The 17,661-nt window shown below is 41.0% G+C and overlaps 1 protein-coding gene and 1 pseudogene across 2 annotated transcripts in view; both read right to left on the bottom strand.

Annotated features, from left to right (window-relative positions):
- Positions 1 to 6,405: 6,405 nt before the first annotated feature.
- On the bottom strand, positions 6,406 to 9,359 carry LOC119019424 (annotated as a pseudogene).
- A 948-nt stretch (positions 9,360 to 10,307) lies between these two features.
- Positions 10,308 to 17,661, bottom strand: part of ppm1f (protein phosphatase, Mg2+/Mn2+ dependent, 1F) — a 28,091-nt gene continuing 20,737 nt past the window's right edge. For both annotated transcript variants that reach the window (XM_037097981.1, XM_037097982.1), the window contains exon 8: positions 10,308 to 13,400. In XM_037097981.1, coding sequence (XP_036953876.1) covers positions 13,009 to 13,400 — 392 coding nt within the window. In that variant the 3' untranslated portion in view covers positions 10,308 to 13,008. The remainder of the gene's footprint in view (positions 13,401 to 17,661) is intronic.

Raw genomic sequence — 17,661 nt, 5'->3', positions numbered from 1 at the left:
ACTCCCTACAAGCGCTCGGCTATAACAAGACTGAGCTCTGAGCTCAACTCATCCAGCTAACCTCCCAGTTACCTGTATCCACTTCTGTAACACCTGCCTCTGTGAGTAGCCCACCTGTAGGTTACCTAGTTTGACCTCTGTTTCAAGCTCCTCTAAGGCCCACATCTTACCCCAGAGGAACTGCTGCCCCAGAGGAACTAATGCAGTTAGGAAAGACTTGTCTATCCCCTGAATAACGTCAACAATGCTTCATGAACAACACAACATGCTTCTGGTCAACCCGGACACTTCGTCGCATGCCCCTCTATGCCAAAGTCTCTTCAGTGGTCAGGTGAGTACGGCCATCTCCTCCCAGATAGAAACTCCATTCAAACTATGACATTTTTCCACAATTTGTCTACATTCAAGTTCATATTAATTTTTCAAACCCATTAAAATGTTTGAAAGTATCCGACTTTCACTGAAGCTTCGTTGTAATCGCAATTAAAATGGAAGTCAGTTAGAAATCCCTTCAAAGCCACAGATTTTCCAACTCTTCTCCCTCCTTCATGCTGTGGAGCACAAGCCCTTCTGTCTATGAATCTCACAGAGGCCTGTGTCTGTCAGTAATTAACCTTTCAGCCATAAGTTGATTATTTCTCTAAAGGTGTCTAAAACCTCTTCACAGAGTAAGAAGAGACCATGTTTTTCTATGCTATAAACACGTCACCGGAGACTTCTTTTAGTTATTTACAACAAATAACCACATCTGGTGTTTTTCCCCCCTCAAAAGAAGATGCACTCCTTTTTCCTCAGGTCAAACAAGGTCAAACACAGAAGAGTCTCTCTCTACCAATCAGAGGTGGGCGAGGGCTGTTTGGAAAAACCTAATCCAGTTCTCTCCCCTCACGTGTCAAACTGTATTTATGATGGTGTTGTTCTTGTGTCATTCCAATCCAAAGCAGTCTCAGTATTCACACGAGTTCCAATAAGTTTTGAATAACTGATAAACTAGAATCTTATCTTCTTAATTTTAATAAATTAAGAGATAGTAAAGAAAACCCATAAAGCTGAGGTTTTCCATGTTTCTTACAGCAAGATGAAGTTTTATTGCCTTTTATTGACTGTCAGAAGACCCTTTGTGTTTCATACTTATTTACCAGTAAAATGTCGTTGACATGTTTTGTTAAGGTAGAACTAGAAGGAGTATGTATAAGTCCTTGGTTCTACTGTATATTCAAGTGTTTTATGTTTAATCATGCTTAATTCTTTTTGAATGATAAGTGATTTAGTCTTCATGCAGACAAAATCCCACTTTTAAGCCATGGTGAAATTCTGGGACAGGTAAAACATGATTGTGAAACATTAAAAGCAATAGTTTAGTTTGATGAAGTCTTGTGAGCTTAAACTCACAATGTCACAGGAGAAGTGAACTCTGTCAGCCTGCCCCTGGGTGAACCTGCTGAAGGTCAGAAAGGCAGAGAGACATGTTCTCTCCATCCTTTTTTAACTTCACTTCTCCTGTCACCTTTTCACTCCTCTCACTCCTCTATCTCTCCTCTTCTTATCTTTCACTCTTATTTTTTTTAAAGTATAATCTTTATTTTCATTTATGTGACAAGCTCTAAGACAAGCAAATTGAATCATTACTTTATGTGCTTCACTTTATATTTTTAACAGAAAGAAGTTCTTTCTTTTTGATTTTTGATATATTGTTAAAGTATCACCGCCTAGTACAGAAGAAGTTTAAGAATTAGAACTTAAGAACCACCACTCGAAACACTATATAAAAAGCCACTGTTTATAAAAAATCTTTATAAAGACTATTCTGATTTGATGAAGACCTTGCAGTGACTGTCTGCTTCAGAAGTCGTACACGGGGTCTCCCACGAAAGAGAGATTTTTTGTGCTCCCAGCCGAGACCGACTCTGCCCCCAGCGCTCCCAATGCAAACATCCCGCTGGGCCTTTGGCCTGAGAGTCCTTCAACAGAGTACCAGCCTTCCCTCTTGCTGTCTGACCGTCACAGTTCAACCCAGAACACTCGAGGAAACCAACGTTCAGGACCTCCTGACTCCCAGACAAAGCAGGCTGAGCGGCTCCATACAGCTGGATCCACACATGTGAGAATGAGTTGGTGTATCTTACAAACTTAAGAGAGTTGAGTTTAGGGTCTCGCTAGAATTAAAAAGTACTCCCATAATATGTAACACATAAAAGCTGACTCATAATTTCACCATCAGCCTACTAATCCTATTACTTTACTCATTACAGTCTTTACATTTTCTGTTATATGTTGTTGTTCATCTAAATTGTCAGTTCATTTATTTTACCATGAATTAGTTAGTCAATAAACATTTATAACTGTCTGTAGTTGTCTGGAACTTAATTTTAATGTAGAGGACTGATGGATCTGTGTGAAGTAATCACTGCTTCAGAAAAAGAGATTGAATGTAGATTTTGAAATTGAATAAATTGATTTGAATGTTCCAGGCAAACTTGCAAACTGCAGTTGAGTAACTTCCTCCGGATTATTCAAATAGTTAAACAACGGCGGTGGTGCCCCATTTACTGTGTATTATTAATCACCAGTGATTAATTACCTTTATTATTAAGTAGTGTATCTTCTACAATACAATCTCATAGAATTCAAACTCATTCAAACTATGAAGAGTTCACAAAGATGAGGACTTTCTCACATTAATTCAGTGTTTTCATAGTTTTCGCAGTCACAGTTCAAACATTCATAACTTTTCTGCCACTTTCAGATTTTTACACTGGTCTATAGTATGCGAGTCAATGAGCAAACTGACAGAGTAGGGAGGAGCTCACAAAATGTTTTGTTTTCAGTACGCTGTTGCTTCCACAATGACGACATAGAAAAACGTGTGCTGGTCGCTATAATGGTTTTCTGGAGGCAACTGGACAAAAACCACTACTCATAATACCTACATCAACGCAGACAGAAAACATGTACATCAGACAGCCACATGATTATCTCGGGACATACAGCTTACAAAGTATAAGTAAGTGAGATCTTCAGCCTTTTTAGACTCACTTTTCTCTGTCACCTGGTGGAAAGCAGGATCTTCCAGCTCTGCAGGCCCTGGTCATGTCTTTGTTTGGATAGTGACTGAAGCTGCTCCCTGTTCATACCTGCTGCAGAAATTCCATTTATTCACTCTACACAATATTTAACTTTGTCATTGTTAGACACGCATATTAAAAACTTTAAACAGTAATACCAAGAAGTATATGATTAATTGAACAGCATCTTTTCAGTCTGTATACTAGTTTCTGTATTATGCCAGTGATTATTTTATTTATGTTTTAGAGAACATCCCTACATTTTTGGAATCGGGATTGTGCTCACTATATTCTTTCCTCCTTTCTTCTTTCCTGTTCTTTTCCTTCTTTCCTTCTTCTAACATGTAAAATTGTAGATGTAAAATTGGGATTTTATTTGCCAATTTGCCGCCTCGGAGGGTACACCTCGGAGGCTATCTGAATCCGAGACGTCGATGTGCCGGCTATTGCATGAGATGGGCGGAGGTGTCGATGACATGAACTGTTGTGCGACCCACAGCAGAGGAGTGTTAACACCAAGAAACAGCTGATCACAGTAGTCAGTCCATCACTTCATCTGCTGACGTCAAGATGAGCAACTGGACATCCAGGAGATGTTAGCATCTCCTGGATCTCTGCAGTGTTGCCAGATCTTGTGAGAGAAACAAGATAGTAGGCCTATGAAAACAAGCCCAAAACAAGCGACTTGTTGGTTGTGGTAAAAAACAAAAAAACAAAAACGAGATCATTACACTTTGCACACACACATCAATGTCACCCTGAATCCAGAAATGTATTGAATTGTATCATTGCATTTATTATTGTTTTTATGTTATGATCCTTTTTTTGTTTTAGTCCCAGGACTTCAAAACAATATGACAGACAATACATTAGGAAAAGGATCGAGGAAGAACCCTTTGCAAAAAAACAGGCCCAAAGTCGCTTATAATAAGCGGACTTGGCAACTTAGGTTTGGTTGTGTCCGTTTGTTGTAGCAGAAAGCTAGCAACGGTCGCTACTTTTAAATTAAAAGCCCCCTGCTAAGAACCTAGCTCTTAACTCTAATGGGGTGCAATGTAAAGCGCTTATTTTGAAGACAGATTTGTTGTCTTTCGGACAGAGAATGCAACGTATTTTACATTCAGCCTCCAGTCAGCCCCCTCACCTCAGCATCATCAACATGTCTTGAAAATGAGTTGTAGAGATGTTAGAAAAGTTGTTTTACCAAAAAAAGGTTTTTCTCATCGGATCTACACGATTAACGTAGGTCACCTATTGACTGAAAATACATTTTTGCTTGTGGGTGTAATGTGATAAAAGGTAGAAAAGTTCATACTTTTGCAAGCCACTGTACATTATTTCATTGGGGATGAATTACATCATTATATTTGGCAGTATAAAGTGTGCATTCTTCAGCTTTCACAGGCCTAGTCAAGCCATCTCAGCCAGCTATCATCAGGCCTGCCCAATTCCTGTGGTGACAACACCGCATACCTTGATGTAACAGGAATACATCTGCGAACAACCTGTCTTTGTCCCTGACGAGTATCCCAGGTCCTAACTAATGGATTAAGAACTTTGGACTGGGTGGGGGATGGTGTGGTTGTAAATGAATCCTCCCTTTCAACATGTGAATGTATGGTCAGGGGTCACATGTTTATTTGAGACCTGAATGAGAAGAGTGCTGAATGCCAAATGTTTCAATGGCTCTTTATGTCATGTAAAGAAATGCTGTGAAGATTTGGTGTGTGTTAATTCTTGGAATCTGTATTCTGTTCTGCACTTTGCCTTCATTCCCTACTGGGAAAAAAATGTATGCATTAAACGAAGGAGAAGAAAATGTTTTATGACAATCTTGGAAAGTGGCTTGTTACCAGTAATTGATTCTCTGGTTACCTCTCCCTGCTGCAGGCTGCCTTACACTTCAGTCTTTCACTCTCAGTAGCCACACCACTGCAAATATCTGCCTGAGCCCACAACCTGAACAAACAAATAATGAAGCTTTTGCAAAAATAAGATACAGAGCGTGTGTGTGTTTTGGACAACTGTGCATTTTTAAAAAATACAAAGAAAAACCTAAGAGACATTATGTCCATCTGTCCTACTCAGTTCATTTTAAAGCTATAAAAACAATAAACATCGAGAGAGAGAATGTGCAAATATGATTTTGGTTATTCACTGCAAACCAGTCTGTAGTTTCTTAATTGTCCTGATAGTTGTAGACCTCATGTTAGCATGAAAAGCCAGCTTTATAACCTATGGCCAATGAAAAACTGACCATGGAGCACAGTTCTCAAAGCATAATGGAGGCCTTGTCTGTGCAGACAGCCTCTGGTTCCAACCGACGCCTCAAAACATGAGGTAATTGCCTGGAATAACAGAGTACTGTATGTGATAACTTCTCACACATTCCACTGTGTCTGCTGAGCCTAGAGGACAATAATGAAACACCCCCTATATGCATATAGAACAATATAACATGATGCATGAAATGCATTTTTTATGAGCTGTAACTGTCTTCAACTGTTTGATATGTAAGAGTGGCACCGTCCCCACATCAAGGGATACTTTTTCACCTTTTCAAACAGCCTAATTGTTCCAGGGCAGCCAGCTGAGCAAGAGAAGTTTGCCACAGATTTAGTGTTGGTGCAAAGATTTCTACCCCAACCAAACAACCTCATGACTCGATCTCCGTCAATCTATTTTTAAATACATTCATATTTTAAAGTACATTGCAAACCACTACACATTGTTATCACATATAACTAGACCCACTGTCATTATTTAAATGTTTGTGATCATTAATTTCAATCATTTTGGATAAATTATGATTTTAGATGATGTTGCCATCATTAGATAATTTACATTTTCCCATAGACTATAAGGCTATATATAAAATGATGAAATATTAGGGCCACAGAGAAAAAATAAAAATCACAGACTTTGAGAATAAAGTCATACATTTACGAGAATAAAGTCATAATATTGTAACCCGTTGTTTTAGAGCAGGAGAGTTGTTAAAATGAGGGCTGTGGAGCAGTTCATGGAATTGTACTTAAGTATAGGTTTCTCAAACAAAGAGATACTTAATCTTTTCGCACATCAGCACCACATTGTCATAAGTATCTGAACTTTTAAAAGAATACGCAAGAAAATGCATCTTTTCCGCAGAAGGAACCAATCTCGTAAATTTATGACTTTTTCTTTCTTCCTCAGTGTGGCCCTAATACTCCATTGTATAATATACACATCCCATATAAATATAAATACACATCAGAGTGTAACATTATGTTCCTTTATTGAATAAGGATCACAATAAGGATCACACAGTGACTCTACAAGATGGAAAGCACAGAATCAAAGCATATTATACAACACAAGGATAAATACACATTCAAAGGTCTGTATATAATACAGCCTGCATGTCTACACACTGAAATAAATGCAGGACAAATCCATACACATCAAGTAAACAGACAAACGAATGGATGCAGTAGCCTCCCTGCAAGCTTGTATACACACAGTACACAGCACAACCATCATAAGAGGCCAAATCAATTTAAATTACATAAAAAAACAAAACAGACAACAAACAAATTCCTCTGCCACTGCAGGACATATCTAACTGAAATTTCAAGCATGCATATTAACTAAAATAATTTAACACATATTGGTCCCTCACCACTGTTGTCATCAGGGAAGATTGCAGGATTGTCCCAGTCAATGGCTGGTGGCACTCTGGGGGGCCTCTCCTTCCTCAGGCAGGCCACATTGTGGAGGACAGCACAAGCCACAGTAATGTCACATGTCAAAGGGCTGACCCTTAATTTGTGAAGACACTGAAAGCGTGCCTTCAGGAGGCCAAAGGTCATTTCAGCTCTGGCCCTGGTCCTGGCATGGGCATGGTTGTAGGCCTGCTGTGCTTCCTGGGGGTCTGTGAGTGGTGTCAGGAGAACAGACTGGCAGGCATACCCCCTGACTCCCAGCAACACACCAGAGAATTCACCTGTCGACACAAAATCTCATCATGGCAACCTCATAAACAGAGCGACATTCTTGACACAGCCATGATGTAAAAAGTGGTTATTAATAGAGGTTGTGTGGCTCAGCTTGTGATAGGCGCTGATAGATTTCAGAGGTCTGAAAGACTCTGGAGTCATGGACTGAGCCAGGCCATTTTACCACAACGTTGCTGATCAGACAGTCAGCATTACAGACCATTTGAAATCTGAAGATGAGGACAATTAAACCAATCAATGCATCACAAGCAATGTACAGTGTTTATCAATTGACAATATCAAAAAGTTATGTTCACCTGAACATTAATGCTGTGAAAGGATTTCCTATTCACAAAATCCAACTCATGGGCACCTGAGGGGGATTTTATCCTGATGTGTGTGCAGTCAAGTGCACCAGTGACATTGGGGAAACCTGTAACACCAAGTGATGAGTATCCTACTATGACTGTTAACAGTTGTCCTGTAATTTGTAGATTCTCTTACCTGCAATCCTATAGAACTCCTCTCTGAGTCTTCTGTGGCCAGGGAAGGAGATGAAGACATCTGACAGTGCTTTTATAGCCAGACACACACACTCCTTATTATTCTGCATCCCCCACTGAGTACAGGAAGCCTCCACTTGCAAAAAAGCGCAAGGCCACACAAACCATTTGCTCCACACTCAGTGCATGGCTCCGTGCTGTGCTGTGTTTAATCCTGGGACCCAGCAGTCGGCACAGATACCTGATGCCATCTGCAGAACACCTGTACCTTTCATACAGATGGTCATCAGGGAAGGCCAGCGGGTCCAACCGGTCCCTGAAGACCCTCGCTCGCCTGGAGGCCCTCCTGAGCACAAGTGCTTCCTCACCCACCACATCTCGCAAGAATGGGCACGCCATTGTCAGGAAAGGAGAATAATGAGTAATACATTTGTGTTACATTAAGCATAGAGTCTGCATTGAAGGCATAACTCACCTCCTGCTCAAGTTTTTTTATTTCAGTGTCCAATTTTCTAAGTGTCCTCTTTTTTATTTCGGACTCCAGTACAAGCTTTTCCATTTTTTTTTTCTTGTCATTTGAAAGGCGCTATATAAATTAAAATTATTATTATTATTATTATTATTATTATTATTATTATTATTATTATTATTATTATCATTAGCTCGTCTATTTACCAAAGAGTTATACAGTCTGATGGAGTTACATTTACACAGTTTCACTCATATCTGCAGTCCATTTCAATGAAAAATTCAACTGATTCATAATCAGAGTACAGCTGAGTTTTTGTAGATGTGAATTAACTATTTGGATTGTAACTGTGATGTTTCAGCAGAGCGGTGAGTGTGTAATTGTGCACTATTCATGCATTCAGGCGGTCAGCGATACTTTGCCAAGATTTTTCTCTTTGCTTTAATACTGTAGCGGTGTTTCCTTTCTTTTTAATTATATCTTGTACCTCCTCGTATGCCTCTATGAGGATTTCTGCTTCCGGCGGGGAAAAGTAAGCCGCTCTACTTGCCATGGTGAATCGGTGAATCTGTGATCGGTGGCGGGGTCTGAGCGCGCACTTACCCAGGATTAGTTTCACCTGGCTTGATGAATTGTGCAGTCAATTAAGCCTGGACGCTCTTGTTTTGGATTCACTGAGCTCAGCTCAGTCACTTATCCTGGATGTCTTCATCCTAGTTTTGTGCAACGGGCCCCTGGAGTCCAAACCAAAGAAGAGTGCCATCCTCTCTGTCACTGAGGGCCACTCACACAGGTAACATGGGCTACATGCCGTGATAAACACAGCCTGTCCTAAATGCTATTCTGTCTCACTTTTGTGCCATGTACATAACACAACAATTCCTCTTTGTTATGACAACGGAAAACGATGATTAATAGTTTTTGTATAGTGTTAGGCCTAATATTAAATTAGCCTCTGTACATTCTAATATAATATAGATATAATTATAATCTCTCTCTCTCTCTCTCTCTCTCTGTGTTGCGTTCACTTGCATTCCTGTGTCCTCGTTCTGCCACAAGGGGGCACTGTGAGACAGTAAGTAAAAGGAAGAGGGACTTCTGTTCGGTGTCGTGAATCCTGGCAGTCAAGAATGAGCGTGTTCTGTCCTCATCCATGAGGTAATAAAAACCTGTTCTGATCTGTGAAACCTTCATTCTATTTGTAAAAATACAATAAATGCAGATTCCACTGTTTTCTCAGCAGATAGACCACATTAGACCAGGTCCTGATTAAAAACCACTGTACCCAGACTTGTCCAATCTGGATAACATTATCCTACAGAGGCTATACATTCATTATAACACAGTTTCTGATCTGTGAAACCTTCATTCTATTTGTGAAAATGCAAAAAGGGATAATTTCACTAAACTTTCACACAACAAGACGTTAGCAAGACTGTATTCACACGCCCATTGAGACAGGCAATGAGTTAAGTGTCTTGCCCAATTGTGCATTGTACAATGTGTGTGTGTGTATATATATATATATATATATATATATATATATATATATATATATATATATATATATATATATATATATATATATTATATATATATATATATATATATATATATATATATATATATATATATATATATATATATATATATATATATATATATATATATATAATGTAATCCAGACTTGAGAAGTCTAGGAATAGTGGTTTTTGACCTGGTCTAATGTGGTCTATATGCTGAGAAAACAGTGAAATCTGCCTTTATTGCATTTTCACAAATAAAGGTTTCACAGATCAGAAACTGTGTTTGAATGAATCTTCAGGGCCTGTAGATTAATCTAGTCCAGATTTGAGAAGTCTGGGTACTGTGGTTTTTGATCTGGACCTGGTCTAATGAGGTCTGTAGGTATCAAACAAAAACTGACTCCCAGCCTCTGCGAGAAAACAACTGTCACATTTGCAGAAAAGTTGTGGTGATCTAAGAAAATTGCAAGGTTGAGCAGAATGCACAGGGATTGACTGAATTGGTGTTAATTGAGATCACAATACTGCAACATCCTGGAGGGACTGATTTATGTTACAACCTGTTTTGCCACTGGAAGTTAGTTTTATGTTCTATAGATCTACGCAGTAACTGTAACCTTGTGCAAACAAACAAACCAAAAATGTATTCGATATCCTTTTATGAATTTAGATCTATTCACTTTGCTTTAAATAAATGCACACAAAATTTTCATCCTCAGTGCTTTCAATTCAGCTGTTGATACTAAATATTACACACAAAGCACAAAAAATATTCAGTGTTTTATTACATTCCAATATTATGACAGCTGACATTAATGTTGTCAATAAGACATGAGTAAGAACTGTTAAAAAAATAATAATAAAAAAATACGTAATATAAAAAAAAATCAAACACAGAATTTAGAAATACTGTCAAGAGTTAATAATGCACATCAGTACTCCGTTAGCTCAGCATGCCAAGCATTTGTATGTAGTTTTGGCAAAGTAGCACTATGTCAAAACAGAAATACTGACAACACTGTTGCCTAAAAATACGTCTCAGAACCAGTTGCAAGACTTACTGACTTATCTAACAACACCTGCAAGGTGCACCCTGTAAAACAACATCAGTAGTCGTAATGCTCGGCTTTGGAGATCAACTGACGTCACTTCTTGAAGGCTCATTAGCATTTTTTAGACTGGAGTTAACAGCAGCTTCAAAAAGGATTCAGTTTCCCTTAGGGAGCACTAAAGCAGTTAACAGCGTTCCAAGGCAGTTCAGAGTCATGACTGGTGAAGGCACAGTAACAGTTGCTTGAGAAAAATATTTCAAAATGAAACAAGTTAATGACGTCTATGTGAATCAAATCCCACTGCAGAACCTGAACAAGTCTGAGTGCAATCCACAAAATATATTTAATAATGGCAAAGCATTGAGAACATATGAATGAGATGTTATTGATAACAAGCTTGAGAACAAATACTTAGGCAGCGCAACAAGACATAAAAAGTAACAGACTGTCAGAACAGTACAGTGGTCATGAGGAGGCAGGCTCTGTAGAGCTGTAATGATTTATCTCCATAGGTGTGATTGGCAAAGGACAAAAAAGCAGGAAAATATATGGCTCCAATATGTCTCTTTACATTTATTTTGTCCCGTTGTTGGCCTCAGCTAAGAAAGAAATATTTCGTCCCACATGTCCAAAATTCTTCCTAACACAGTGTTTCCCCTAGATTTTATTGTGGCAGCTGTTCTCTGCGTCAGCAACCTTGCAACACTAGGGGGTTCCCGGGAGAAAATTCTGAAAAACGACCCTTTAAATGGTGACTACTGGTGAGATTTTTTTAAATTTTTTTTTTATTCATTTTCAGAATTTCAGAATCTAAGACATGAGACAAAATAGTGTAGAAGTTGACATTGGTGCTTAAAAATATGTTCACAGTTCGTGGACACTTGTTCACTACGAGGAGACCGTGGCAGCCCACAAACACCCGCTATAAAGCAGCTAACATTGAAGATGAGTATAGTGGCGCTGAGCTAGCTAGTAATTTGATGACGGACCCTAAATCAGTCTCCAGTGATTCAGCGCGAGACTCTGGGAGGTGAGCTAACCGTCCTCCTGCTGCCAAGACTGGGCAAACCTCAGTAAATTCGTGGCTGGACCCGCGTGAATATCCGCCGAATATCCAACCTAAAATTAACTTCACCCCGGTTCAGTGAGTCTCCTGTTGCAGCCTTTGAATAGAATGACGAGGATTTCAGCCACTCAACTTAAACAGTGACTTTCAAATAGCAGTAATGACAGTAATAATCGATTTCAATATAACTTACGGTGTTGTGCTTTCACTGTGTGCAACTTCAATTTGCCATTTGCCCGTGATATTATACCTACAGAAATCACGTCTTTTTTGCAGCTGCAGTAGCAGTGCTGAAAATCCAGCAGCAGAATGCATCTAGGGGAAACACTGACACATCATATAACCTTCTGCAACGATTGCAGGCTCTTTGGTGGAGCTCTGCTTTGAATGAATTTCCATCATGACAAATGAATGGACTACTTGCGGTGGGACATGAAGACATGAATGAGAGGCACAAAAAACACTGACAGCGGTAGCTGCTCATTATGTTTACAAATACTTGACCTGTGTCTTGCAAATCACACCCCTGATCTCACAAGCTAATACAGATAAGTGTGAAATCTATCCACCATTGAATACTGAAATTAAAGTACCACTGAACCGACTAAATCTAAAAACATCTACACATGTATGTATGCACTCAAGCTCTGTATACATTGTGTCATGACTACTACTGCAGAAATGTACAAAATCGATCCATCGCTGCAGTCTACTCATGAATATGAAGAATGTGAAAACATTATTAAAGCAAAAAAACATCACTATTGCTGCAAAAAAAGGCAGCAGTGCTGGTAAATGTAATGGACTTATTGTGTACATACATGAAAGACATGTATTTTCATGGGTGTAGGAAACATTTCAAATGTGGATGAGGCCATCTAATGAGGTTCTTGGGGTTCTTCCCTAGAAATATGGTAGAGGTCATGTGTTCTGGTTCCTTTTAACAGGTGGATTCATCCTTTTCATCCAGATGCATATTGAAGGTATTAAAAACTGGCGCTAGCAACGTTAGCTAGTTAACACATTAGCATCCACTTGAGGGAGCGGGTGACTAGGACAACCGCAGTATTGTGGGATGAATGTCATGGGAATGGGGGATGGAATGCCACATGTAGAGGCTGAATATTATGAATAACATCTCATTTGGCCCTGCATCATCTAGCAGACCATTTTAAATCGTCTGGCCTAAACACAGTTGAATCAGCACTCCTTTGATGCACAGACAGACTGAGGTTGTACACTGCTGTGTGCATGTCTGACAGCACCTGGGATACAGGAGCAGACTGAGGAACAAATGCCGGGTCAGGCAGTAACATGGCACATAGGTGTCTTGGCAGCAGACCCCTTCTTTCACTGCTGCAGTGCATCTTGGGAAGTGGAATCCGGAGTTGCTTGTGCAGTTCCCGTGGTGGAGTCTTGAGCGAGCAGCTGCTCTGGTGGACGCAGGAACACCAGCATGACTGTGATGTTATCACTAGAACCAGCTGCCTTAGCATGACCTACCAGCTGTGCAGCAGCTCTCAGTCCAACAGACTGCTCAGACTGTTCTTGCAGAGTGTCACCCGTGCCCCCTGCATCACCAGACTGTTGGAGTGCATCAAGGACTAAATGTGGGACCTCTGAAGGTTTGACTGCATCAAAGAAGCCATCACACGCCAAAAGTATGTAGTCCTCATCCCCCGACAGCTGGGTTACCGAGCAGTCAGCTTCTCCAGACACATAAGGCTTCTGGTCAAAGTCACCTGAAAGGGGTTAGGCACAATGTGGTCAGCAAAGGCAGCTAAGCACAGTACAGTAGTAACTCCTGACCTGTGGAACACTGTATATTATATGTATCATATTCTATAGACACAGACAATAAAACTGTAGTGAAACCCTGGTATGATGTCGATATATACGGTCTACAGGTATATACAGGATTGTATTTTTACCGAAAACTGTGAGGGAACTGCAGTGAAAGATAGGTGTGAATACAAATCTATAGATGCTGTGCTGTTGCAGCTCACACACGAGCCACACTATTACAGACAGTGTACCTGCACTTGACTCTTTAAATGGATGCTGAAATAAAAAGCAAGGCATAAAACCATGCACACGCCATGCACACGCACTACTCACGCAGGCAGTGTGTTAGAATAGAATAGAATAACTTTATTGATCCCAGACTGGGAAATTATTTTGTCACAGCAGCAGTGGGTCCGCAAAAAAATGAAACGGAAAAACACTCTGTACACAACATAAATAGAAAGCAAGATATATACACAATGTATATACACAGTGCAAACTAATAATAATCTATAAAACTATACAAAAGATAAACAATTCCTATGAATGTGCAATATCATTCATAGGAATTAAACAGAATCCTTTTTTTTTTTTGCAGTCCAATTGATATTCGCCTATCTGTGGATGTTAACATGCCTAAAACCAATCGTACAAAGAGAGAGCAAAAACATCAGGCAATGCACTTTGCACGTGATGCTGAGTTGGCTGAAGCCCGAGATGCCCGCTGGGCCAGCAATGCAGCACTCCAGTCAAGGCTCTCCACGCAGCTGAAACCGACACCCAACAGACCACTCGATGGCCAGCAATGCCGCACTGTACTCAAGGCTCCGCACGGCTGAAACCGTCAACCAACAGATCACTCAACTGGCCAGAGACTTCGCACTCCAGTCAAGACTTCGCGCAGCTGAAACCAACAACCAATGGACCACTCGACTGGCTAGCAACGCTGCACTCCACTCAAGGCTCTGCGCAGCTGAAAACCAGCAAAGTTGTTGACTAGGTAGCGACGACGCCTGTCATGCAAGGCTTCGAGATGCTGAAACACCTTATGTGTGAGCAGCATGAGAGATGCATGACCGTGAACAACACAACCGCCACAGAGGGGAGGAGACACCTCAAAAGCAAGAGGCTCGACAGGCAAGAGATGCCCTGTGCCATCAGGAAACTCATCGTGCACGTGTGGAACAGGCACGTAAAAACAATCACAACCTCGCTCGGTGTGATGATGCAAACTTCTTCCAAGAGAAGCTGATGCCTATGAATGGAAAGAGGAGAGGAATGGATTCTGTTGCATGTCTGGAAAAGTAGACCTCACAATCCCACAATATAATCCCACAAATCCCAAGCCCGGCTCAATCCCACCACAGCCTCCAAATGCTATAAAGGACCTCTTCATTCATCAAAACTTTGTTAAAGAAGCAAAACAATACAACAATTCATTGGCGATGGCAGGCATTGGCATTGAGAAGTTGCTATTCCTGGCTTCAACCCAGGCATACAAATACAAGGGAAAATTTATTATTACATTGCCAGCCCCCTTCCTGAACAGGGTCGTATGCCCCCGTTTGCTCAAATCTACTTCCATGATCCTGCCCATGAAGTGGAATTCCACTGCAATCATGCCTCAAACAGTGGTCTGAATGAAGAATTCTTACTGAGAGCACAAGAGGCCATTCACGAGTGCAACCCATATGTGCAACGATTTAAGTCAGCAATTGAGTATGTGACCCAAAATAACACTGACAATGAGCTGAGAATTGTCTTACACTTTAGCTCACATTGACGTCGTGACTTTCATTGTGGCACTGTGAATCTTCCATCACTGGACAGCAATGTTGCTGTCATTGCTCCAGGAACAACTCCTACTGAGCAATTTGGGAAACTGGCTGTCACTCTTCACCTCAGAGGAGGACAACCACTTCAAACAATCAGCGCTATTCATCCAGCATATGACCCACTGTCATATATGCTTCTTCTACCACAGGGGTCCCAAGGATATCACACTGAACTGAGAGGTGTCACCCCAACAGGCTTTTACCGTTTCCATCTACAAGTGCGAAACACTGCTCATCACTTCAATTTACTGCTCCGTGGTGGAAAACTGACACAAAAGTATGTATGCGACATGATGGCAAAAATTTAGTCACAACGTGTCAAGTATAAAGTCACTGATGATGCCCCGAGTAGTGACACTGAGATCCCAGGACGCCTGACCATCCTGCCACCCACAATTTATGGATCACCAAGATGGTACACCAAAGAATTCCAAGACGCCATGGTCTTGGTCAGACTCAAAGGCAAGCCAGATTTCTTCCTCACCTTCACTTGCAACCCTAACTGGCCTGAAATAAAAGGATCAATTTTTGAGGGTCAACAGACCTACCAAACACCATTGCCAGAGTCTTCCACATGAAGGTGGAGGTTCACAGACATCCTGAAATCTTCCTCATATATATGCTCATCACCATGGTGCCACGCGACAAACCCAAGACTTCCACTGATATTGATCGCATTGTGTCTGCAGAGATTCTGGACAAAGAAACAAATCCGGAATTTATATCACATTGTCACATCACACATGATTCATGGCCTATGTGGACAATGGAATCGTGACAGTCCATGCATGGTTGACAGAAAGTGCTCCAAAGACTACCCCAAACAACTGAGGCAAGACACAGGCTTTTCAGACAACTCTTACCCACTGTATAGAAGATGAGCTGAAAAAGCGCCTGGCTCTCCCATCTCAAAGATGATCAGAGGAGGCATTAATGTGTCAATAATGCATAGGTTGTGCCATACAATCCATACATCCTTCTCCAATACAGTGCACACATTAACCTTGAAATTGTCTGTGCTGTCTCCAGTGTGAAGTACCTGTACAAATACTTGGAGGAGGGTCCAGATCAGTGCCTGGTGAGGTTAGATATAGCTGATGAGACCTGTGAGGAACTTCATCACAATGAGGTGACACGCTATGAGTTAGGACGTTACATTACTGCATCTGAGGCGTACTGGTGAATATACAATTTCCCCATCCAACAAGAACAACCACCAGTCAGGATGCTGGCAATTCACCTAGAGGATGAACAAGTCATCACGTTCAATGATGACCGTACTGCCCAGTACCTACTGAACAAAGGGCCACCTGCCACTACACTGTTTTGGAGCCATGTCTCTACATCAACACATGCGACACATTGTGTACCCAGATGTATTTCAACATTTCATGTACACACAGAACACATTTCAGTTGCGGAAAAAAAGACTAAGTTCCCACAATGACCACATGGCAGACACTTCTGGATGCATCCCAATGATTGCCTTCAACCCACACACTGCAGAACTTTGTCTTTGCATGCTTTTGTACTATGTGCCAGGACCAACATAATTGAGAGACCTCCGAAAAGTTGGAGACGTGATGACGGACACATATTTTGCAGCCTGCATTGCATATGGGATTGTTGACAATGACAACAAAGTAGATTCTGTTATGGAAGAGGCAGCAAATGTGACCTTTGGCCCAGCACTGTGTGTAGTATTTGCCAACATGCTTGTGTTTGTACTTAGAGGAGAGCACTTGCAGTTCTGGGAAAGGCACAAGCGTGTTCTTGGTGAAGACTTCATGCACAGGGCAGCGGCCAATGAGCCAGATGTATACATTCTGAATCAAGTGCTACTCGAACTTAAGGACCGAGTTGAAAGGCATGGCTTTATGCTGAGTGGACACTTCACAACCATAACCAGACTCCCCACATCATCCAGCACGAGATTGAGCATAACATGGAAGAAAATATAAAACAGAATAATCACAAGCAGCAAACTGTTTTCAAAACAGTGATGGAGAGCGTAGAAAAGGGCCTTGGAAAGATGACAGCACTTGATGGATGTGGCGGGACAGGAAAAACTTTCATATTATGCCACAGCCTCAATAAAGTCCGTGCAGAAGGCAAAGGGGACTCTTGCAAAAATTGCGAGTGGCATTGCAGCTACCCTACTGCCAAAAGGCACCACCTTTCATAGCAGAACAAAATGTCCTCTCATTCTCACTGATGAATCCACTTGCAGTGTGAGTGAACATGACAGCACTGCAACACTCGTTAGGATGACACACCTCATGGTCATGGATGAAGTGACGATGATGGATCGCAGTGCATTAGAAGCAGCAGATCATATATTTCAGTGGCTTTGAGGATCAGCCAAACCATTTGGTGGCATCAC

Source organism: Acanthopagrus latus, chromosome 5 (assembly GCF_904848185.1).
Source record: "Acanthopagrus latus isolate v.2019 chromosome 5, fAcaLat1.1, whole genome shotgun sequence".
Lineage (NCBI taxonomy): Eukaryota > Metazoa > Chordata > Actinopteri > Spariformes > Sparidae > Acanthopagrus > Acanthopagrus latus.
This window is presented reverse-complemented; position numbering and strand designations above follow the sequence as displayed.